This window comes from Pleurodeles waltl, chromosome 3_1, assembly GCF_031143425.1.
Source record: "Pleurodeles waltl isolate 20211129_DDA chromosome 3_1, aPleWal1.hap1.20221129, whole genome shotgun sequence".
Classification (NCBI taxonomy): Eukaryota; Metazoa; Chordata; class Amphibia; order Caudata; family Salamandridae; genus Pleurodeles; species Pleurodeles waltl.
The window spans coordinates 1,956,684,201-1,956,710,256 of NC_090440.1; the positions used below are offsets into that span (position 1 = coordinate 1,956,684,201).

Here is a 26,056-nt window from a genome sequence, read left to right on the forward strand (position 1 = left end):
ATTCACATTTTCCAGTCCTGCTTGTGCCAAGGATCTCTATTTTGGCTAACCCAAAGCAATCCTACTTTGTGTGTACCATGCGAGGTGGCCCCCGAGCCCTTCACTGTGCATCTTTGAGAACCCCTCACCACTGTACAGTCATCCTCGTGTTTTCTATGCAGTATATTCCATTTTATACCATTACAATGGCAGGCGAAGCTCCTGTTCTTTGATGTTCAGCTGTATGGGGCCTCTTAACCTTCAAACCTAATACAGAGCAGTCAGGGCCCAGGGGCAGGGCGGAAACCACCAGCTCCACCCTCGCCGGTTTCCTCACCTGAGACCCCAGTGTCATTCCTCATCATCTATGCCTCCTGACGCGTCCTCTTCTGCGGTTTGCGTATTTTTTTGTTGTCCCTTGGCCTCTCTCTTAGCTATGAAATGCAGCAATTTCTGTGGATCTGTGAAGACCAGGGGCTTCCCAGCCACCATCACTCTCAGTTGCACCTGGTACAGCATATTATATTCCAACTTCAGGTCTCTAGCCTTCAGCTTACCCTGCATGAACTATTGTCTCACCTCCTGCAACTGCTGCGTAAAATTCAGGAAGAGCAACACCCTCATGTCACAGCTCCCCCAGGGTGCAGGCTTTCCAGAGCACCGTGCCTCTGTCCCTATAATTAAGGAGCCTCGAGATAATAGAGCGCGGAGGGGCCCCCAGTGGGGGGCACGGAGCCAAGGAGCGGTGGGCTCGTTCCACTACATATAAGTGTGAGAGAGCCTCACGTCCCACCATACTGATCAGTAGTTGCCACATACTTCTCCTCATTGTCTATCCGAGTGGACTCCGCTACACCCACAATGTGTATGTTGTTTCTCCGTGAGCGCGCCTCCAAGTCTTCTGCTTTGGCTTGCAGCATAAGGAGATGTTTGTCCACTTTCTTTTGGGTTGCCCCCAATGCTCTTTGCTCCTCTTCAGCCTCTGACACCCTCTGCTCCACCTGATCCAGACGCTCTGAGTGCCCATCTAACCTGCCCGACATAAGATCCATCCTGAACGTCAGGGCATCTATTTTCCTTTCGATTTTCGTGAGGCTGTGCTGCATAGCTGTTGGAATTTGCTTTAGATCCATGGGTGTTTCTCCCTCGAAATCCTCTGGAGTCTCTGCTGGCATGCTTGCCCCTTCGTTGCGAGTCTTATGTGCCTTTAGTGACTCAAATTGCAGTTTGGCTTGTATTTTCTCTGGTTTGCCCATGGCACCACTATCCGCTGCGCTGCTGTACTCAGTCCCCTGGGGCTTCGGCACTCATTGTCACTGCGTGTCCGGCAGGCTGTTGTGGTCACGACCAATCTCATCACACTCTGCAGCCCCCTAGAGGTTCTCCACACCCCCAACGTTCATTATATCCTTCTTCCTGAATGGCTCCAGGCTCAGTCTCTTTTTTCCATGCGCACTCAACCCCATCAGGCTTTGGGTTCACCGTCGGGGCCTGCAACGGAGTCCCCCGATTCAGTCGCTTGGACCGTTCTGCATCCCTCTCCTACTCCGTGGCCGAATCTGTATTGTGGTGCGCCCCAGGGGCGCAACGTGCTCCGCCCAGCCCTGCGGGGTCTCGCTGTCTCTCTCGGTCCCCACAGGCCACCTCCTACACCCCTGGAATTCAGTGTCGTCTCCTGCTGGGCCGCCTCAGGGTCCTCTCGCCCTCCTCTGCTCTGCTCACGACCACCGCGGACGCAGTTGGCTTCACTCCACTCCGTGGCTCTGCACCCACGCCGGCGGCAGGATAGGCCTCATCGTCGTCCTCCGCCTCCAGCCCTCAGACTGCAATTGCAGTGGGCTCCTCAGGATCGTCGTGCGCTGCTACACCACTCCTACGCGTCTGTGGTGTTTTCTGATATCCTTGGCTCCAGGATTTTGCAGGATTACATCCTCAGCTCGAGGAGCGCTCTGCCTAAGTGGCTATCTTGGTGCTCGGCAAGCTCCGCCCTGATTCTAACATACATTTAATCTCTCTCCCAAGACAAACATTTCCCATTTGTTATGGACTAATCTGAGTTCATTGCTCAAGACTGTGGTGTCTAGTGGCTTGTGGGCAGACTACAAAGCTGTAGTGGATAACCAACACAGAAAGGTGATTGAGTATTTGAAAAATATGTGTCTGCAAAAGATATGAACTGGGTAAAGATTTTAAGAACTTTACAAGAGCTGAGAGACCATGCACACCTTTTACAAGAGGCTTATGAAGATTTTTAGGAAACACAGCAGAGTCGATGGCCCTGAGAAAGATAGTACAAGTGGAGTCGTATCTGCTTTTGTGATGGGTTTGAAGCCAGAGCGTAGTAATCACATTAGGCCGAGTGAATTGTGCTGGCGGACAAAGAAATCTTGAAGCTGGAGAAATACAGTCGTGACTACTTTCATGCAAAGCAGAAAAAGATTAAGGAGACACTGACAATTGCCCAGAGAATTCAAGAGTTTCAGGAACCAAATTAATTCAAATATGAATTTTGTTCAGCCTGGACTGATGGAATTAATCAGATGAAAGGTGTGCAGATGTGAAATGGTGAAATGCAGATGCAAGATGGTGGAAGGGGAATAATGAACTATGATGGGACACATTTGAATTGCTTCTTTATGTGTTCAATCAAAATCTCTTTGACTGAACAGAAGATGTTCAGGAAGATGCTCCAGATGATAAAAAAAAGAAATAGGAGAAATTGGGTTATGAGAAAAAACATCAAAATATGAAAAATCAATGCTGAGAATAAATATGTACTTTCCAGATATGGTGTTGTACCCAATGGCGAAACACCTGAATAGTGAGTCCCATGCAAGAAGAAACAGCCCAGTAAGGATATTTAGAAACTATTGTGAGAATACCAAATTTAGAAATGTTGCTGAAGATATCTGTACCAGGGTAAGAGGACTACGACTATTATGAACCACTTTGGCAAATCAGACAGCACATTTATACAACTTCAGAAAGACTTTACTGAGATGCCACATTACCATGGATTGAAGTACAAATTAATGATTGCCTGTCCTCTAAATGGTTCAAGGCACATTCCACCCAGAGATCAGATCAAATTGGCAAACTGTTGTGTACTGAGTTGATACCCAAGGATGGATTCCCCATTTTTAATTGAGGCAGATTGTGGTACTCATTTTAAAAATGAGGTTTTTCAAATCATCTGCACAGTATTCCAAATCAACCAGAGGTTCCACTGCAGCTTTTGTCCACAATCTTCTGTAGTGGTTGAGTGTGCCAATAAGAAACTAAAGAAAAAAACTGGCCAAATTTTGTGCTTTAACTAGTCTGAAATGGCCTCATGTCATTCCTCTTGTTGTGATGAGAATGAAAAGTACACCTGACAGAAAGACTGGTTTGATGTCCTATAAGATCATTAAGAGGAAAACAATGAGGTTTGCATATGTTTCTTTAACTGTTCTAACTTCAATAACTGATGTCATTGTGCTGGCTGAAAATAAAGACACTCTCACAAAGCCTGTTGGTTAACAGAAAAATTTAAGACGACACTCCAAGGAAAAGAACTTACAAGAGAAAGCATTCTAAGCCAGACTTATAGCCAGAAACACACATAGAATCCAAAACTAGTGTGATTCACTCTCCCTGGAAAACAGTGACAGTAAATCACCAGTGGCCAAATTATCAATGAGAAGGAGCGTACCAAACAAAAATAGGTCTCATCTCATTAGGTGTACCTATCTACAGTATCCGAAGAAGAGGAGGAGAAAGCAGAGTTGGAAGATCTAAATCTGGTGAATCATTGTCACTATAAATTTGACACTGAATCTGAAAGTGAACCAGAAACAGAAAAAACACATTGAAAGAATAAAGAGCCAGTTAAGACAAAGTTAAAATGAAAGATTGTTGTTGAAAAAGATTGATTCTAAAAGACCCTTAACCTGAAATGAACTAAACTGTTGAAAAGTCACAACGCAATGCTGTTTTTTGCATTTTGCGTTTAATAACTGTTTAAATAAAATAAGAAAACAATAAAATATTGTTGTAAAAAAAGTTTGTGGTCTTTGAATTTAGTTGGTTGTTGGTGTGTGCTAATTCTGGTGGGACATGTTTCTAAAGAATTTACTGTGAAGAATAATGTGGGGTACGATATGATAGAACCTAAACAAACTTTAGTTATACTAGGATGACTCATGACTATGTGAACAATATAAAAATTAGTAATTGTTTTGTATGTAGTTTTCTTCCTACTTCAGCTGTTAAGGGATAAACCTAAGAGAAGCTACTGATTTGTTTTCTTTCAATATGGATGTTGTTATATTTAATAATGATGATATTCTTTCCCCTTATCTAACTGACTTCAATATTTCTCAGGAGAACCTTCCTATAAGAAAGAATAATTTAGATGTAAAATATGGAGTTTTTGGAAACTACACAAACTAAGCATGAAACTAAGACTACTAATTAGGAGTATGTGTGAGTACAGAGGAAATTTAGTTTGTTAGGAAATATAATGAGAGAGGAGTTAAAATTGTGAGCAATGTGGAAGAAGGAAAAAATTCAGTTAAGCAGGTAATGCACGAAGAATTTAGATGGTCAAATGTTCATCCTGGATAAAGGATGGAGAAAGAACAGAGGTGAGTCATATATGGCTCGAAGAAGTCTACTAAAGAATGGTAAGCTGAATATGTAGGAGAAAGTGAGTTTGGAAGACGTTAGGAGGTAACTCGTAATTGTTTGCTGGGAGGTGAACCAATCTTGAGGGCAATTTATTATGTCTGTGAAAAAATGCTTATTTTACTTTGCCATGTAATTTGGTTGGATCTTGTTATTTATCTTTAGAATTTCCCAAAGTATATCACATTAATGAACAGGATGAAGTAGAAAACAAACAAAAATGTGGTAGTGTGATATATTAGGTTGTATAATTCCTTCTATAGGGGTCACAATAAATGAAGTGGAAATTAGGCCCTTACTGCGGTAGGATGTAGGATACTACACTGTGAGCTACTTTAGTAGATACAGCTACAGCTGTACATTTGAACCTAATAATTTTAGAATTATAGAATTGTTTATTGTTAATATAACTAACACTTTACTTGCTATTCATTCTAGAATTGGGTAGGTGAAATTGTAGGTTTCTGGTTTAGTGAACTAGGGAAGAGTTTTGGTAAGGTTGGTGAATGGTTGGACAATTTGGAAGGGAGTACTTTGAAACTAATCATAAAGCCTGTGATAATTCTAATAGTTTGTGCAATTGTATTACTTCTTTTGCTAAAAGTTTAAGTTTCTAATATGTAAAAGCAGAAACAAAGGAAATAGTAGTTTGATGGAAGGTATAAGATCCAAGAAGAAGGAATACAAATTGGAATCTATTTAGTATAGTGTCTACAAAGGCAGAAGAAAATTCCATAAAGCAGCTGAGAATGTAGTCTACTGTACCTGAATAATAAAGTTACAGTTGAAACAAGTTTAATATAATGTACAGAGTTGCGTTTATTAACATTTTGTTTAGGCCACGTTTTGCTGAAAACTTCACATTAGTTTACATGGATATTGTTCAGCTGCTGTAGTGTTACCTTACTCCTATCTCTTCCAGTCCCATCTTGTTTTCTACTCACCTTCTCTCTCTTCAGGGTAAAGAGTAAATGATGTAATAGAACATTTCCTAGTGTGATTGTATTGTGCGTGAACGTCCTGTTTTCAATGTTAATTTCTCTCAAGATCCTTCTGTTGTAGTTCTGTTGCTGGGTCTAGCACTATTGGTTTGGTGTGTATTTGGTTGTATAAATGTTTTATATTAGTTTGAACTTCATATAACAGCGTGACAGCGTATTGAAGTTATGATGTTATATGTCATCCTCGGATTTGTTCAATATTTCCTATTTCTAATCACACAACTAAGAAACTGCAGTTTTCCCTTATTTGTAATGCAAGAATTGTGTAATAGAACCTCTTGATGTGGGGGTGGGCCAGAAGACTTCCACCTTCTAGTAGGGACTTGGTACATTTGCTTAGAGATTTTAGGATTTTTTTCCTAGGATGCTTCCCGATTTCTTTTGATTCTGTTGTTCATTTTGGACTATATTATTTCTGATTATGTACTTTGCATTTGAGTTACCTACTAAAGTGAGTTTGGTGCCTGGTCCCACACTTGATACTGTTCACTGGTTGGTGCTGGTTAGTTTAAAAGACCCATGTCCACAGATGCATGCACCAAGACTTGGATGTTTTCGGGGCACAGGAGATCCATAGAATATCTAGCAGAAATGCACACACTTTGTTTTAAGGCATAGAGTGGTCCTCATCGGGATGAGCTGTCCGTGGCCATCATATACCGCAGAAGTATAGTACATTTTAGCACGGTATTGCATGACTTATGATTCTGGGAAGCATGTCGATTTATTTTTTTAGAACACAGCATTATATTGCCAGCTGCCGCTAACTGGATTTACAGTGATTTAATAGTATGGGAAAATAGGTCAGAGACACTTCGATGTGAGTTTGGGACTCATCACTGCATGTTACAATGATTTTTTTGTGCATGGGTCACACGCTCTGGTGCCTACACTGTAATTGCACAGTTACACAGTGAGGTGACTATGGTGAAGGTACACATTCTAGACTAGACAGTGATACCTATATGCAGCTTTGTAAGTGACCTCAGGTTGGATATTTTAATTATAGGACTTGCTGCATTTAGTTGCTAAGTATTGGAGGTGCACAGATGCTCACACTGTGTGTGGTGAATAGATGCAATTATCAGTGAGGTACCACTGTATTATGGAAAACAGTGGTATACTGACTTAGTGTGTGTTTCTCTTGTTCTTGATGCAGGTATGATAGTTGGATGACTTTGGTCCTGATGAGACTTGAACTGTAATTACGGGCTGAAAAGTTGTCAACCATCCTTAGCTGTTATTACATTCGAATTACAAAAGTGATATTCGATATGCACAGATACAAAGCTCCTCTTGTAGTATTCACAATTAATTAAAATCAGGGAGTTTTACACAGCATCTTTGCTCATGTTTATAGGATATATGTCTATCACGTAGGCACTGCCTCATATGGACTATCTGCAAGTAGCATATACTTTACAGTGATCCTATAGAAATACATGAGGATCTGCATAGAGACTTTCGTCAAGTACTCAATTGATAGATATTCAGCATGATATAATTGATTGACATATGCAGCAGTCTCAGAATCATAAAAGAGGTTTTGCTAATGAGTAAGTCCCACAGGTCAATTGTTGTATTTGAATACATTCACCCTGGTCCTTAAGGGCAAATGTGGTTGTCCTTATAATATTAGGATGGTGTGCCAAACACCACCAGAGATGATGAGCTTCTCTGCAAGATAGCTGGTCATGCTGGTCATGATGGCTCTATAAATAATGCAGCTGGTTTAGAAAAAATCTGGGGGCCCGCAAGGGGAGCCAATGGATTTCCAACAGGCTGGGATGATGTGATCATATTTCTTCAGGTCCTGCATAAGACATGCTAAGGCATGTAGGGTACTCCAAAGGGGTGGCTTTATGGAGTCTGGAAAGCCTTAAAGCAGGGCGCTACCACCACCCACATGCGAGGGTACGAGGATTTGAATACCAGTTCTAAAGTCGCTTTCTGGAATAAACTGTTCCACTTTGTTTACAAGAGAGATAGCTGGCACTGGGCAGTGTTAGCTTTTTTTTGGCAAAGTGTCCTTGAGGGCTAGATTGGTGTCCACAGGAAAATACAAGTCACTTAGCATTCTGTGAAAGGTGGGGTTTAAAGCTGTTAAGGTTCCTACCATTGATCTACAATTGCATTGTTTCTAGTTTGTTGTTCTTGGCAAATAACAGCAGAAGAGACTTTCAAGCAGTCTCAGCTTCAGGCTTTCAAAGTCTCAAACACTGCCTGATGTGGATGCCTATTGCCAACCTGAAGTTCAACTCAGCCAAGACTAAATTCTTATTATTTTCAAGAACAACCGGTCCTGTGTTGCTTTTTTTTCCAGTTCAGGGAGGACCTGGATTGGCAGTTCGGGCTGGAATGCTCCCACTGGAGCAGCGTCAACTCTGATTTGGATATAGATGAGTTCAAACTGAGGTGGCATGGTGTACAAAATAATGATGGAATGGGATGAGGCCTGAGTAATTACAACTGGCTGAAATTAATTCATTATGCCCAACACTTTTTGTATACTTTAGTATGTCACCCTAAGTGGGAACCATATGTCCAGATGTGGGTCCCATGCACACCTAGTCACTGGAACCAAGCTATACCTGACTGATGAGCCCATAACAAGGGGAAAAAACGGTCCTGGGTTTCTTGTGTTCTGGTTCAGGGAGATCCTGGTTTGGCAGTTCGAGCTGGACTGCTCCCAGTGGAGCAGGGTCAAGATGTTTATCACATTGCTCCGTCTAAACTGAGGTGGCATGGTATGCAAAATAACGATGGATTGGGACGCGGACCAAGTAATTACCAGTAGCAGAGATTAATTCAAGCATTCCACCCATCACTTTTTGTATACTTTAGTTATCTGTGAATAGAGCACCCAGTGGCGCAAAGTAGAAGTTGAAGGTGAGGCTGAATAAAGTACATATATTAAGGGTCCTACATTTCTTGAGTGTTTTACATTACATGCCTTTGTTAAAATTTGGTGACTAGCACAGACTGACCCTCTTGTCTTACGAACAAATATCAAAGGAAAATGGCAGGCGCTTAGGAAGATAAGGAAAGGAAAAAGTACTCAGGAAGATATTACACAAAGCAAGGGATTCCTGGGAACAGAGCAGACATTATTCTGAATTTTATTGTGGACTTTCTGTCAAGGGTGCAATAAGACAATGAATAATCAGCAAGTAACATCTACTAGTAGTAGTAGATATGCAGCAGAGAAAATCTGAGTGTTACTGTTGGCAAGCGGTGATCCAAGCCGCAAGTAATGTGGTAAAATATTAATAAACTCACTACCAGCAACTGTGGAACACTGCATTTCTCAAAACCTTGATTTTGTCTAATCTTGTACAAAGAATTTCACAAGACAATGGTAAGTCATCAATGGTGGCCATCTCTGGGTCAGGCATAAAGTAACACAGCATTATCATAAGGTCTCAGGGACCACCTCTACATCAGGCAATTCAATAGGCATGAATGGAAAAAAATGGAAGTCAGGCAAATAGTTTGCAATCTAGAAACAAGGAAAACAAAGAAAATAAATACCAAAGAGTAACCCTGAATAAATATATATGCAATAAATTTCAGTTGAAAAAATGAGGTAACAATGAACATAAATATGCACACAAAAGCAGAAACTATTTCAAGTATATTTTTTGTATACCTCAACCTTGCAACATTAACTATTGTCTAAAAGTGGGAACAATGGAGGAGAAGTTTCAAATATCTTTTAAAGGTTACATGCAAATGGTAAACTGATGAACACAAACACTCTGCTAATCAATTTAGTTAGTGATGACATAGAAGACCTAATTAAAACATTTCCTGAACAAGAAAAAACAATGGGCTCATGAAATGCTCGAATGAAAGGTTTGATCCACAGAGAAATCTGGATGTTAAAAGATACAATTTTAATATATCTTGTCAGGGAAGACTAATCAATTGATGAATATGTAACAGATTGAGGAATTTAGTAATGTTTTTGAATTTGAGAAACTGAATAAAGAAGAAAGCATAATATCAAGGATGCAACTCACTTAAGTTTAGGAAGTAGTTGCTAAACAAAGTATGATCTACAAACAATCTTACAAATGGTGTGAACTGATGCACTAACAAAGATGCATGCTAGAAATATGGAACAAGGAAGAAGGAAAACAACTGAACATGTTTGAAAGATAAGTAAAAGAGGAGACAAAGTTTAAAGAATTGATACGAGGAAAACAAACTGTTACAGGTGTGGATTACAATTCTTATATTCAAGTGTCTGTCCAGCAATGGCACAATTATGTAGGGTATATGCAAAATTACATTATGTTGCTAGTGTGTGTAAAATAAGACACAAAAATAAATGGACAGAATGTCATACCTTGGACTAAGCAATCAAAATGAAATGTCAAACATCAGATAAGATGAAGTCTAGAACATGATGACATTCAGGGCTCAGAATACTCATACATAATGCACAAAACAAATACTCGACAAATGTGTATTTGTATATATAAGGAATGTATAAGTGAGACAGCATTTGTTGACATTATGATTGGACATTATAAAGTGACATTTGGTCATTATAGTGGAGCAAAGTATAATATCATGTATCACAAAAGGTCATAAAATGCAACAACAGCCAATGTTAAGATCATCCAGTGGAAGGGCATTAAAATGGGAGGCAAAACATCTTGTTTCCTGTTTCGAAAAAATGTATAATAATTTAACATATGTTAATGTGTCCATTACACAGAAAATACATGTCCTGGAGGTCCATGCTTACTAAGCAACGTTACAGCTCAAATGATGGGGCTGCTGGTTATGACCGTCAACCTCACAATAGTACATCCTATATTTAAAAAGCACCTGAGTTTGTTGAAGCTTTTAGGAAAATTTAAAGATAAGACAGTAACCTTGAATATAATGTCAACAAAGCCTGTTGCACAAATGCATACAAGACCATCCAGTTACAGAACAAAAAGGACGACGAATAATGGCTTGCTATAGAAGGACATCATAATCGAGCTGCTGAAGTTCTCACACCATGCGGGTTGCCAAGGGTGTTGTTCCAAAAAAAGAACAGAAACAGCATTAGAATGTGTGTGGATATGTGGAGTCCTAGTACAATGATTAAAAGGGACCGGCATCCAGGAGTGCACATGGATGATCTAATCAGCAACCTTAAAGGAGCTACAGTGACCTAGACCGCCCTTTTGAACTCTGCCTGCCACCCTGAGTCTCTAAATGCCACCCCTGAGGTCCTGAGGCCTCTAGACATGTACTTCTGTGGTGCATTGGGACCTAAACGAGTGCATTAGAAGGTAAAATCTTTGACCACGGCAAACCTGGTTTGTGCAAACAACCTGCGTCCCAACACAGTTAGTGTCAAATTGCACCAATGTCCGGGTCTGCCATGACCACTATCATGTGCACTTTATGCTTCTTGGCGCTATTCCTACTTAGAAGTTTAAAAATTCATATCTTCACTTCCCCTTATCGGATTGTTGTCACTTTGGTGTCATTTTGTTTGTTACATTTTACTCCAGTCTTCTAATTTGATTTAGGATTTTTATTGTTTTGCATTTTGACTTTATCGCTGTTTTGGTACTACATAAATACTTTACACGTTGCCTGTATGCTCTGTGCCGTAGCTACCAGGGGACTGAGCTCAGGTTAATTTAGTGTCTTTGAAGGTTCACCCTGATATGGGTTGTGATTATTCCTTGAGGTGGGTATTCACTCCCATCAACTCCAATTTCTTAGAGTAAGCGTTTCTTTAGGAACCACACAGTGTTACCATGCTCGAGGTACTTACCTTACAAATAGGAAAGAAGTGTTAATTTATATATATATAAATGAACCCATTTCTTATTATGCTTCAGTTTCAGGAACATGAGATTCATACCAAGAATAGAGAACGCTGGATGCATAGAAATACAGTTAATGTACATCCTGTTCACTGTTGAGGATAGATGCAGAAATTCAGTGAGCAGCAGAGTGATGTCAAGTGTTTTTGCCCACAAATTCAAAAACACTGATTCATGGATTTTACCACCTCTCAAGAGAAATCAGGTTTTTTGGAAATTCCGGATTCATGGTGACTATCATGCGCTTAGCACTTCCAGAAAGGCTTTCTGGAAACTCCAAGAAGTTTGCATTATTAATTAATGTCAGTTACACTTTTTGTGTAAACTTATGACCTTTCCTAATGATGCAACTAATGCTGCCTTTGTTTTAAGTGGGAATGCTGCAAACTGATGTATTCCATTAGTAGTAAGTGACAATCCCATGCTATATAATTTTGCTGTTTCTGTGAATGTATGCCGAAATTATTTTATAGGACGTTGGGTACTCTTTCTTTCTTTAGAAAATAAGTTACTAACCTTAAAAAGAGGTCATTAGGTTGGTTAAGCTATAGCACAATATTCAATCTCTTGGTGGTTGTGATGGTTGGTACAAAGAAAAAAGATTATCCTTAGTCTATCAACGGCTGCAAACCAAATTGAATGATGTTCTAAGTGTGCTGAGCAGAGTGGTTCATTCAGACCACTGTTTATCAAAATGCCTTTAAAAAAAATAAGGTAATAGCGGTCCGGCTTAAGTTAAAGGAGGCTCATTATAGAAACATCACAATCAACCCTATTAGACAGTAAACCAGAATATGTTTATACTGTGAAAGTCAAGATAATTTTGTTAAAGACTGTAGAAATAAGCCTTGAACACTTAATATCAAACATGAGGAATGTTACCTAATGAGAGGCAGCAGCCGGTGGAAGGGTCAATTCAACGATAATTAAAGAAACAGGCTTGTTGAGTGAAGAAATTACATAAATTCCCAAATGCTAGTGAATATCATGCAGTCAGGTTTGAATGATTTGAGAGTTCCCAGGAAAACGTTTTTGTCAGGTAAGGAGAAGGTGGTTTCAGGGCTTTTACATTCAGAAGCTTCAGGGAACTATATTCACTGCATATCTACACAATCTTTGCAAATTCATGAAATAAATTCCAGAGGAGGTCGAAACAGTAGGAGGGATCTAGTCTGCCCTCAGGTTCTCTACAGTTTCACAAACATACACAGGGCTTCATTGGTCTGTTTTGGAAACCATCATGAATAAATGCACTTTGATTTGAATGCATCTTTTTGCTGCTCCTTAGTTCAAAATAATTTAGAGAATCCCTTGGTTGGCGTTACATAACCATTATAATGACTGAGCTGCAAGGAAAGTACACTTGAATTTTGATTATTTTAAATTTAGCAGTATGAATAAATGTAAATCTGGACAAAGCTGCACTTGTAAGATGTCTGCAGAAATTGGTATATCATTAGCCACTAGCTGTTTAAATACTATATTGTCTTGGAAGAACTTAGAGATATATTTGCTAACAAAAAAGCAAGTGGGCTTCTCCCACATAAAAGTTATGATAGTAAGACTGATTTGGATACAAATATCTTGTGGTCAAGCGTATGTGCTCGCTAAATTAAAAACAGAATATTTTAATCAGTATTTAGAAAAACAACATGGCTAATGGGTTGTACAGGCCAACTCACCCCTTGCTCTTCTAATTTTAATATTCCCAAAAAACAAAGGTGAACAAAGACTCTGTATAGACCTACTCAGGGGTGTTGAATTTAGTAAACTATCTACTTGTCCTGTAAAAAATCTACCTGTCCTTTTGGTGCCATGTAGTGCGGCAACAAATTATGGCAGCAATCCCACTATGTAAGAGTTCTGATAATAGCCTTTCTGATTATGCCAGGGCAACTGCTATAGTAGGGCTTCAATACTTGCAATTTCAATCCACACTACAGCAATTTCCTTATTTTGTCACCTTTCTGCAGATCTACATACTGGGGCTGGAGGAAGCAGTAAGCAATAGTCCCAGGGCTGGAATGCCTTTGAGTCTGCAAACCTAATAACGTGTGTTTTATGGATTTTCATCAGATCTTCTCTAATCTTTTCCCATAATGAGAAAGGTTGGAAATGTACTCCTGACAATGGGAGAAGTAGAAGGTCTTCCAGGGTTGGGAAAAAAGTGGTTGGAGGGAAAGTGAACTTGTAAACACTGAATAGATTTTCACATGAGCAAATCTAAACATGCACATTGTGCTAAAATACAGTTCATAAATATTTTCTAGGAGTACGATTTCCTGGTCTACTTCTGTAAGTTCTTGTGAATTCATGAAGGCTACTACTTCAAAGACATATGCCATGGGTGCACTTTTGTGACTTTCTTTAAGAATTGGGTGCCCAATTAGGTCTGGCATTAACAAAGACATTTTGTCTTTATTAAACTTCTATTTCTCTATCTATTGGATGGCTTTACCATGAGTGATCGCAGTCTGCTCTTCATAAGGAGCATATTGCTACACAAAGTAGTTTTGTTCAGTGCCAGGAACTACTGTGGCAATCAGTGATGTAATGAAACTGGAGGCCCCCCCCTCCAGACTCACTTAGGGCACGTTCTGTGCTGAGGGGCCTGTGTTACGCCGCTGGTGGCAATGTGTTCTTTTTGAGACCAAAAACATTTTCCTCTTTTTGCCAGTGTTTGTTACAATGGTGAGGGCCTAGCAGCACCCACAACAATAAAGTGTTTTAAACGCCATGTCAAAACAAGACACACATTGATGAAACCAAAAGACTCACAAAAATACTGGGATGCATCAACACATTTTACTAAATGATGCTTCAAAGAAATAGCACCTACAGTTTCATAGTAGTGAAACGTTTCTTTTCAAACTTGCATTTTTTTCTGAACATTTTATTTTGAAAGCAAAGAATCATCACTCTTGCTTCCAGGCTTCTGCAAACATTTCTATCTAATCAGAGAGCATTCTGGAAGCATTATATTTTGCCTTATAATGTTAAACTTTTCAAGCGTGTGTGTGTGTATGCTTTTTTTTTTTACTGGAACCACTGTTGCAGCACTCACCCTAATAATGAAAGCTTTTCATTAATGAACCATAAATATAAGTGTGAACAGCATTAACGTATGGACACACATATTACCTCTACTGCAGACAATTCCCTTCTCTGTAAACTGGCAGCCAAAGGGTTTGTGCTGCAGGGGGGTTGGGTCTACTTGTCCCAAGGACAATATAAACATGAAATAGTGTTGCCCTTGACCCAAAACAATATGTCCCGGGTGTCGGGCGATAGAATTTCACATCCCTGCCTACTAATTACAAGTGTTTTTTAACAAAATTGAAATGCAAAAATATTCATGCAGTTGGCCTTCAGAAGAGGTTAATATTTAGTCTGAGAGCGATGAACAGAAAATGGCATATTGTACTAAGATTTGGTTTTTCAAATTTCAGATCATGTCTTACACTCTGTAACCCTCCTGCAGCATTTCAGTACCTTAATAAAATACTGAAAGGATATTTGGATGTATTCTGTATTGTGAAAGACTGTAGAAGCAGCCCAGGAGGAAGCTACCTGTCCCAGCATCCTTTGTGCCAGGAGATGCCACCTGAAATCACCTTTCATCCTCGTGGGGGAGGAGACCATACCCCCAGATGCATAGTGCACTGCACCATTCCCCGTAGCGCGGGAAAACCTGTAGCAGACCAGGAGGGACTGTCCTAGTGTAATTTGTGCCAGGAGGTACCACCTGAAATCACCTGCACCTGGTGCGGGAGGACCATACCTCGAAGTTAGGGAAGGCAGTGAATGACTTATCAACAAAGTTACACACTGCTTCGGAGATGTTCGCCATTGTCATTCTATTATTAGAAGTGACACAGTGGGCACAGAAAGGCTCTCTAGTCCTGGGGAGCAATATGATCAGGGTAAGGTCTGTTTTTTAATAGGAACATAGTTGATGAACTTATGTCCATTGAATCACGCACTATTCCCCAAGCTAACACTCACATCTTAATCAAATGTTGCACCCCTGCAGCTGACGAAGGCTTGGTCACAGGTGGTATTGTCTATCTGGGTGACATTCTAAATTATTCAGGCTCCTTAAAAGCTCAGTTATCACATACTGAAACAGTTTTATAATGATCACCATCTTCATGCTAAGATAGATACGTGTATGTTCTACACTATTATTGTAATGTTTTTAGGATACATAATTACACCCAAGGGCATTAAGCTGGACGAAAAGACTGAGCAAATATTCAATGGCCTGTTGCATGCATTAGCCCATGGGGTTGGATTGGGGCCACAATTGGGCCCGGGTAGTCAAAAAAAGTGGCCCACATTCACAGATCGCAACCTTTCACAAAACACTGTTTAGTTAGGAGCGTGGACCTAATGTTCATAAACATTTGCGGTACTAAAAGTATTTTAAACCTTATAGGGCCTGTAACTTTTGTCAAGACTGGAAACAAAATTATTCCACATTTTTCTCTTGGGTGTTCTTGGAATATTTCTCACCCTGAGAGTCCTCTTCATCCTTAGGCCTTTTACATTCACCCATGGCTTTTAGATATGTGCAGTACTTTTACACTACTTAAGAGATGTCCTGTACTGTAGTGTTCAGAGACTGGCAAAAGGTGCATCTTTTTTTTTTTTTTTTTTTTAAACTTGCAGGTAGCATCATGCGTAAGTTCGAACAAATGGAATGATGATAGTGTAGAAATACAAAAAAAAATATGCATAGTGTCACTTTCCTCACACTTTTATATAGCATAAACTTGACACAGGAGTGTTGGGGAGCTTTACAAGAGCACCAGATAACAACACAGAAGGTCAGATTAATATCTTTGGAGGCTCAGGTGAATTGTGTGATTTGCCCAGGATCACAGGATGCTGAGCTGATGCTGGGACTTAAACATGGTTTCTCAGTTTCAAAGTCCACTAAGGCCACAACCTCTCCCTGTTGACTGCAGGAGGATATGGGCCAGGCAAAGAAGAACAGCAGAGACTAATTTATCCCACCCTGTTCCATGGAGGGGAGGGGACAAAAATCAACTGCAGAGTTCCCTCTCTGCCTCTTACCAACCCCCACTGCCCAACTGTCAGGTCCCCTCCCATGCCGCAGTCCTCTGCAAAGCAAGGCTTTCTTTGTGCCTGATGGGCCGTGACTGCAGTATGTAACATTTTAAAAAGGCTATTTAGAGTAATGAATGGGTGTAGAACCAATATATATTGTATAGAAATATAAAAGGGTCACAGTAAATAATTGGGAAGCTTCTCCCTGAAGGGCTATGAATGACATCAAAAAGAAGAGAGCAAAGCTCGAGTTTCCTATAATGTCACTCAGAATCCTGAGGTGAAAAACATCTGTTATTTATTTTTTACTCATTTATAATTTTGTTTTATGAGGCCCCCAACATCATCTGCCCCAGCATGCAAGTGCTATGCAGGGTCATAGGAGTAATGGGGAAGCAATCCAAAGCATGGCCTCTCCTCGCTGTACCAAATGTAAATGTAAATATATATATATATGTATATATATATATATATGTATATATATATATATATATATGTATATATATATATATATATATATATATATATATATATATATATATATATATATATTAATAAAATGTGGCAACAGTAGGTTGTGACTTTTGTTGCCCACTGTTGCCACGTAATAGTATTGAAAAAAAACACAGGTTTAGAATTTGGTATTCACACCACTAGAACTCAGTAAGAACAAACAAAACAAAACATTATCCAAAATATTCAGCCTTAACATCTGCCTTGAGCAGGCCTTTTAATTACAATACCGTGTGAAAATAAAACAGAAAATGAAACCTGAGAACATGACCTGCTACTTGAGTAAGTTTTGGTTGCAGTCGTTGACTGCAGAGGACTAAAGAGGCAGGGCACAGGTATGAGACTTGGTTTTCACATACAACGTTGGAGTAGTTCGAAGGCCCCTACTCAACAGCCTTGTCGCCTTACACCTTCAAACTGAAACTACCCCATCTTCATGCAATGCCCTCATCACACATTGGAGTCCGGCTCAGTTTGGTGATGCTCTCAAGCCTGCGTCAATCACACTAGGTGGTGTCTTTTTTCCGGCTAATTCCACTTCAGAGATGAAGCCCACAAGACTGATTGGACTCTTCTATGAGGGAGGACTGGCGTGGCCGCCACTTCTGATTAACCTAAAATGCCCTTACAGGATGCTGCAGAAAGGTCCTCTTCCCAAACCCATGGGGGCGCCTTGGAGGTGAGTGGCAGAGTGGATGTCTCACTAGTCCAAGAGCCCTACCAAGGTCAGACACTGCGGTTTCAGCAGAACTGCGTCTCTTTGCAAAGTTCAGTCTTCAAACAGAAGCAAACACGTAGGCCTCTAGCATCGTGACTGCTAGAATTTTCCACGGACTATTTCCAAAACGCACACTGTAATCAGCTGTCATGACAACTGTGCTGGGTGAAGGATGATGGTGCTGAAACAAACGCAGTTATCTTCGGGCGCTGCTGCGCATCTTCTCCCCTCACTCGTCATCCTCTCTCGCCAGGAGAATCTGGCTCAGCTGCTTGTCGGACACGCTCCGCTCCTGGCATGCTCCCAAGGCCTGGCTGAGGTAGATGGCGAGGACGTGCTTACACTGCAAGGCAAATGGGGCAGAGTCAGAAACAGGGTAGAAGCTGGCGGCCTCGCCCAAACACCAAAGAAGCGACCACAGATGACTGGCACGGAAGCATTATTTTAAATTATGTCGTCATTGTAAAAAGGTCAACTTACATAAATTAAGCGTTTCTATTACAACTGTTTCTTCAGAAGTTTCAGGAAATATTTTCCTAGCCTTTGTGTTACTACAAGTGTTTCTACTTAAAACTGCCTGAGTAGGAAGAACATTTGATTTAATTAACATTAGGAAGTGACCTAGGAGCGCAAAGCCGACATACATACATACAAGCTCTAGGCAATAGCAAAATAATCAGGAAACATTGAAAAGCCAGTAGGCTTAGCTTCGGCAAGCTGGTGCGATTGTTACTATATTTTATTGCAAGCAGACAAAAAAAAAACATTGAACATAAGTTTAATTGAAAAGTACAAATGTTTGTGCTTGAGTTAGAGCTATTGGTGTTGTAAACGCATAACTAGACTTTTCTTGTCACATAAAGTGGTCAACCCTGACACACAATTTGGTCCTCTATGCCACATAATTCCAGCAGCCCTGCATATAACTAAAGCACGTCCATGTACCTTCTTCCTCTATCTGCAGCTAAAAATTAAAGAATTGCCATTATTTATTATATTTTTTTAATATGATTATTTTGGGGTCCTCCCAACCTAGTGTGGGATCCCAGAGATGCTCGACACAGAAAGGGCACTTTGTATGGTGAGTTATGGGCAAATCCTTTTTGTAAAAAGAATGCCCTGCAAAGCATTATGGGACGTGTTTCCAAGTCCAGCAAATATTGTGGTAACTTGACTCTAATGCTCGGAACAGCCCAGAGAGGGCAACACTATAAAAATAACATTTGTAAGAAACATAGGGGGTCATTCCGATCCCGGCGGTCATTGACCGCCGGGGCCGGGGGGAGCACCGCCAACAGGCTGGCGGTGCCCCGCAGGGCATTCTGACCGCGGCGGTTTGGCCGCGGTCAGAACAGGAAAACCGGCGGTGTCCCGCCGGTTTTCCGCTGCACTGAGGAATCCCCCATGGCGGCGCAGCTTGCTGCGCCGCCATGGGGGATTCCGACTCCCTCACCGCCATCCTGTTCATGGCGGTTCCGACCGCCAGGAACAGAATGGCGGTGAGGGGTGTCGTGGGGCCCCTGGGCCCCCTGCAGTGCCCATGCCAATGGCATGGGCACTGCAGGGGCCCCCGTAAGCGGGCCCCACTTTGAATTTCAGTGTCTGCATAGCAGACATTGAAATTCGCGACGGGTGCTACTGCACCCGTCGCACCCTTCCCACTCCGCCGGCTCCATTCGGAGCCGGCTTCCTCGTGGGAAGGGGTTTCCCGCTGGGCTGGCGGGCGGCCTTCTGGCGGTCGCCCGCCAGCCCAGCGGGAAACACAGAATGGCCGCTGCGGTCTTTTGACCGCGGTGCGGTCATTCGGCGGTTCCCGCCAGGCGGGCGGCTCCCGCCGCCCGCCGGGGTCTGAATGACCCCCATAGTCATGTAACCATACAGTCAGCCCCTAGAGAGCATAACCAAATGAAAACCAAATGGCAGAACGTAATGCAGTGTAGCCAAACATTTAGCCATAAGAGGGCAAAGTGCATTACACGTTTTCAGGCCTAGAAGTCTACTAGTATAATATTACAAACAAAGCCCTTAAAACACAAATCACTTCCAGCTGCAAAACAAAAGTTCCAGCCATAAGAGAACTTAAAAAGACACTGACTGGTGGGAGGGGTTATTTTGCTGTCCCTGTCAACCTAGTTTGGGGACCCAGATATGCCATAGACAGAAAGTGTGTGCCATGTGGAACATTTTGATGGTGGTCCGATTGTCCTAGGACCACCACATGGTGAGTTATGAGTAAAAATGTTTTGTAAAAGAAATGTCCGCAAAGCATTACGGGGCACGTTTCCGAGTGCAGCAACTATTGTAGTATTTTGATATTAATGCTAAGAACAGGCCCTAGAGGACACCATAATGAAAACAGCATTTGTAAGAAACATGGTCATGTACAGTACTTTCAATGGAAAAATAGAAGTGCTCTTTAGAGTACTGGCTTGCTCCTCAGAAGTGCAGATACTCTCCGATTAAATGTATTTCAGAAGTGCTGAAAAGTGCAGGTACTCTACCTGTCAAGTTTAAAAGGTGCAGGTAGTCAGTACCAGGCAGTACCTGCCCATTTAAAGCACTGGTCATGTAACCATATAGTCAGTCCCTGAAGGGCATTACAACATGAAAACAAAATGGCAGGAAGTAAAGTAGTGTAACCATATATGTAATCCCTAGAGGGCATAGTGCCTTACATATTTTCAGGTCTAGCAGGCCTACTGCAATATTATTACAAACAAGGACCTTAAAACACAAACTACTCTCAGCTGTAAAACAAATAGTTCCAGCCATGAGAGAGCTTAAAAAGACATTGAATGGTGGGAGAGGATACTATTTTGGGGTCCCTCTAACCTAGTATGGGGACCCAGAGATAGCATATACAGGAAAAGCGTGTCATGCTGAACGGTTTGGTGGTGGTCCCATTGTTGTAGGACTACCATAGGATGAGTTATGGGCACAGATGTTTTGAAAAAGAAATGCCCCGCAAAGCATTATGGGGTGAGTTTCTCGAGTGCAGTTAATATTGTAGTATTGGCTCTCCCGCTGTGCCAGGAGAGCTGCTTTGAGAATCTCTGTGTTTTATCTGTGTTAAGTGTTCCAGTTCATATCTTTTCACCCTGTAAACTTGTTAAGTGGTACTCATGTAAAGTGTTCCTCAGATCGAGGTCAGTCTATATGAAACTTCAGTTATTCATGTAAAGCGCTCCTCCAATTGAGTTTGCGCTATAAGAATCTATTTTAAAGAAATATTAAATAAATTAAAAATAACCCTGTCCAGTTTGCAGCCTTTGTGTGCAGACAGCACAAAGAAACAGCAGCATGCCCAAAACAAGGAAGAGGAAGAAACAACATACATCCATGCACTCTGAAGCGGCCAGGCAAAAGAAAAAAGTAGTGCGCCACACTAAGGTATATGGCTGATGGTGCAATAATCCATGTAACAGGGTCAGCTTCCAAGGTGGTAACAAACAGCCTCAAGGTGGGACAAACAAAGCATTTACCTACAAAATCAAGGGAATTTTGAAAGGCAGGCCAAGGAACGAATGAAAGTGATGGGCGTGATGCAAGCCCAAAGATGTAGGTTACAACATGTCGGGAGACAGCGCTTGCATGCTGCCTAGGCCCAACCTAAAAAAGTGCTATGGCACAGCCAAAGTTGACCTCGTCATAGCGCTTATTTTGCAGCACATTAGCCTAAAATGGATTTTCTTTAAATGGAAGAAAAAAAAAGCAATGGCAGAGTAAAGTATTAACCCAAAAGCATTGGTACACTAAACAATACTCCTTTTTAGACAAATGTGACAAAGCAAAACCACATCGTTCCCAGTGCAAGAGAGCCAGTGCTTAAGTGGAATGAGCCATGTTGTAGTGGGCCGAAGCAAGGATGAAGACGCCTGAACCAAACCTTCTCTATGTTGTATATATGTTTTTATTTATGTATATTTTTGTTTGCATGATGCTAATGAGGAAACAAGGCTGTTTGTAGGCCAGACCTGAAAATGGTCCGACGAATTTCAAAGCGACAAACTCATACAACTGGTTAATCGATAGACTGTTATATTTGTGCTATTTTGTGTTTTCATTTATGTTCATCTCTCCATATCTTTTATGGAATATGACGGAAGAGAATAGAATTGATGCCTTTGTTTGAGAAACATTCTAAAACAGTTAGGAACAGACCCCTGAATGAAGAGGACAACCCAGTATCTTGTGTTTGTTATATGACACTAAAAGAGTATACATTTTGATATATTTATACACAATGGAAATGCTTTTTGTGATCACAACACTGACCCAGGAGAAGAGTCCTGCATACTTCAAAGCAGACGTGTGTTTATAAAGCCCACTAATCTGCTACATACTATACAGCACAGTCCAATTCATTCTGAAGGCAACACCTATACGGCCCTCAAATATGCCAAACAGTCCTAGACTTTGTAGGGCAGGCACACCAATGAGAAACACTATACTGAATGTCATAACTTAGAGGTAAAAACTATAGTAGAACATCTATCTGCCTATTAAGTTTGCCTACTTATGTGGGTTGGGCCTTTCCATCTGGCTTCAAAACTGAGCAGTAACCCCTGTGTTTAGCCCATGCTAATGCAAGTGTGGCATGACACTAGATTGAGATCAGTGGTGACTCATCCATTGGACATCCTGATATTGCCCTCTCTGCCCCTTTCGTGCCTCTCCATCAGAGTCTGGCAAAGCTTCAGACTTTTGAGTTTACATTAGAAAGACGTACAAAATCTGTGCTTGTGCTGAATGACGATGCACAGAAGACAAATCTTCGTCATCTATGTATTAAAGCACGCTGACAATCTAGAGTGCTGACAGGCAGAGATCTAGAATTCTCTTTGAGCAAGCTTGGGCTGAAACTTGCTGGTGGAGATTCTCGATGTCCTCTAGAGGACACTTGTGAAAGATGATTTCTGCCCCATTGTTTCTTATAGAGATTCCTCTGTAACTTTTGAAATTCCAAATCAATTATTTACATCGTGATTTCTTATTACAAAAATCGCTATTATTAAAGTTGATGAGAATTTTACGTTCTTTATTTTGCAACTGGAAGTGTTGTTTGGTTGGTTGTTAAATACAGCACCTACATTAATTTGTCTATGAATTTCTTATTCAAACGGGACGACCAATTCAAGTGAGCCAAGGTGACACTCGCTAAAATATGTTCGCCTCTGGAGAATGCTCTGTTGGACATTGCAGAAGCTCAGTCATGGCTCAAACCAAGAGTGTAGCCTCAGACTCTCTCCCATAGGCAACTATTTGTTCTATTACACATAGCTACACAAACAATAAAATGCACCAAAAGCATAGAACTATGTAGATGGACATGTACAGAGCAATTCCTCCGAGGCTGGCTTAGAGCACTTTAAATCAATGCTAAATATGAAACAGTACCTGATCTTTGATGCAGGCAGTCAGGAGGCAAACATAGAAGATGCAATGCATCTTCACATACCAGCTCACACTACTTTCTGTGGCGGGGCGCTAATCAAGGACCACCCTGATCCCAATTGTTGTATATATCATCATGGCAACATACCAGTGGTAAAACCTTACATGGACATGGCTTTCAAAGTCATAAGTATGTTCATAAATTTAATTCTAATTTTGCCCTTGTTGCCACTGGGCCCTCTAAACTGCCTGGCTGTAAAATGCTCTTTATAAAAGCAGTTATTCACCCCCTCAAGCTCTTCTGCTCCTCAAGGACATGCCTTACCCAAGAACGCAATCAAGTTCTCCTTGTCGATGGAACATATCTGTTCGAAGCTAAACTAGAAGAAGACACAGGTGGTGTATTTGGTGTTGGAGAGAGAGAACTGAAAATATGGCACAGGGGGCGGAGCAAAGATGGTGCCTGAGACTGATGCTCTTTAAATTAGCTCTGCACCGGCTTACATAAAAATCCTGATATATAGCCTTCTGTCTCCCGGCTTGGGCCATGGGGAGTGAATGGTGGGCAACCACTGTATGAAGTGCATGGGATCTGCTGCTGCCCTGTGAGATGAGTCGGGGACTGACCAGCCGCTGAATTGATGGATGATCCTCACGGCCTTATGACCTGCAGCTCCTCCTCCTGAGGCCTGTGGGGGGAGGCTATGGACCTGGGCCACAGTGAGATCTGCGCACCAGGTGGGGGGAGCGATTGGTGAGGCCCCGATGAGGCCCTGAGTTCGCCGGCGATATCACGCCAGGGGATGTATAAGTACACTAAGGCTGGTGTGTGCTCCCTCTGGGGGCGAGTGGTTGTGGACCAGGCATTCCACCCTGGTGATCGGAAGGGGCAGTGGATTCCTGCAGGGCCTGGCTGAGAGACACACTGGTGGCAATGTGTGCGTGAAGAATCTTCTTCACCCTTCTCCTAATGTCATATCTTAATTTGTTACACACCTGCCGATCCAATACTTTCATTCTCATCCCTTCCCGATCAACCCATAAATGTTTCTTTTCACATATCCACCAAGGAAATTCCTTTGTTGCTGGTTCCCTACCTTTAAGAGCAGCAAATGGTGACTCCCCTGTTACCGAATGGGGCGTCACTCTATGCGCCCACAACATTTTGTTCAATTCCATTCTCCAATCTAGTCCATTCGCTAAAGAGAGTTGAATATTCTCCAAAATCATTCGATTCACCCTCTCCACCAATCCGTTAGCTTGCGGATGGAACAGCGCAACTTTCTCATGTTTAATTCCTAAACTAGTCAGAAACTCTTTCATGCTTCCCGACACCAATTGCACACCATTGTCAGTGATCAGAACTCTCGGCACACCTTCTTCCAAAAACACTTTCTTAAGAAATTCTATAACATTACTAGTTGTGATTCGTTCCAAATTCTTTACTACAACCCACTTACTATGGTAATCTACCAAAACAGCAAGAAATCGATTCCTCCTACCCAATTTATCCACCGGGCCTATAAAGTCCAAAGCTAACTTCTCCCACGGTTGTGTTGGAAACTGTACACATCCTAAAGGTGGCTGCCTGACAACTCTGGTCTTGTCACTATTACCACATGCTAGACATTCACTCACCATCCGCTCCACTTCCCTATCCATTCCAGGCCACCAATAAAATTGTCTTAGTCTTCTCTTGGTTAAACTCCTTCCTAGATGACCCTCATGCACCAATTTGATCAACCTCACTCTCAGTTTCCTTGGAGGAACAACTTTCCCGCGTCTTAATATTTTCTCTCCTTGAATACTCAATTCATTCCTTACTTCCAAATATTGTCTCAAACCATCATGTGAGTGGCTGCCACCACCATTTGGATCACATATAAGCCTTTTTAACTCACAATATTCTTCATCTTCCACTACAGCTTCCTCCCACTCCTCTTGTCCTAATGCCAATTCTTCATCTATTGGTAACACCTCCATTTCCATCTCAGACATTAACGACACCTCTTCAGAACTCTCATCAACCGGCAAACGTGACAAACAATCGGCCACAATATTTTTCTTACCCTTTACAAATTCTACAACAAAATTGAAATCTATAATATTAAGCAACCATCTAGATATTCGAGGTGCTATACTTCCCTCCAAACCCCGACCACATTTGAAAACCTGCAATAACGGTTTGTGGTCCGTTCGAAGTATAAAAGGCAATCCCCAAAGATAGTATCTGTAATGGTCTACACCCCAGCAACAGGCCAACGCCTCTTTCTCAATAGCAGAGTATGAGCGTTCTGCCCCCTGAAGTCTACGAGATGCAAATCCAATGATTTTCTCTTCATTCTCCACCATCTGTATGAGAACCGCTCCTAACCCCACACTACTAGCATCCGTCATTAAGATTGTTTTCTTGCACACATCAAAATGTCCCAGCGTAGGAGCACTAGTAATGGAACTCTTAATCTTCACAAATGCTGTTTCACACTCCTCTCCCCACTCAAACACTGTCCCCTTTTTTAACAGCAATCTCATAGGCTCCACAACCCCGGTAAAATCATGTACAAACTTTGAGCAGTATTCTGCCAATCCCAGAAATGATTTTAGTTGGTCTTTGTTCTGTGGTCTCAGTGCCTCACTAATTGCTCTTATAATACTTCTTTTTGGTTTTATCCCTTCAGCAGATACCTCATGACCTAAATAATTCACTCGATCTTTTCTCAACTGGCATTTTTCTCTCTTTACAGTCAGACCATGAGCCTCAATTCTCCCCAAGACTTTCTCAATCAACTCATCATGGTCATTCAAGGACTTTCCCACTATTATGATGTCATCCTGGAAACACAATACATTTTGTAGTCCGTTAAAAACATTTT

General features: G+C 41.4%; 1 protein-coding gene across 3 annotated transcripts in view; it reads right to left on the reverse strand.

The window, feature by feature from the left end:
* Positions 1–17,256: 17,256 nt before the first annotated feature.
* ZSWIM7 (zinc finger SWIM-type containing 7) overlaps positions 17,257–26,056 on the reverse strand; it is a 541,174-nt gene continuing 532,374 nt past the window's right edge. For all 3 annotated transcript variants that reach the window (XM_069226289.1, XM_069226287.1, XM_069226291.1), the window contains exon 6: positions 17,257–18,132. In XM_069226289.1, the coding sequence (XP_069082390.1) occupies positions 18,019–18,132 (114 nt within the window). In that variant the 3' untranslated portion in view covers positions 17,257–18,018. The remainder of the gene's footprint in view (positions 18,133–26,056) is intronic.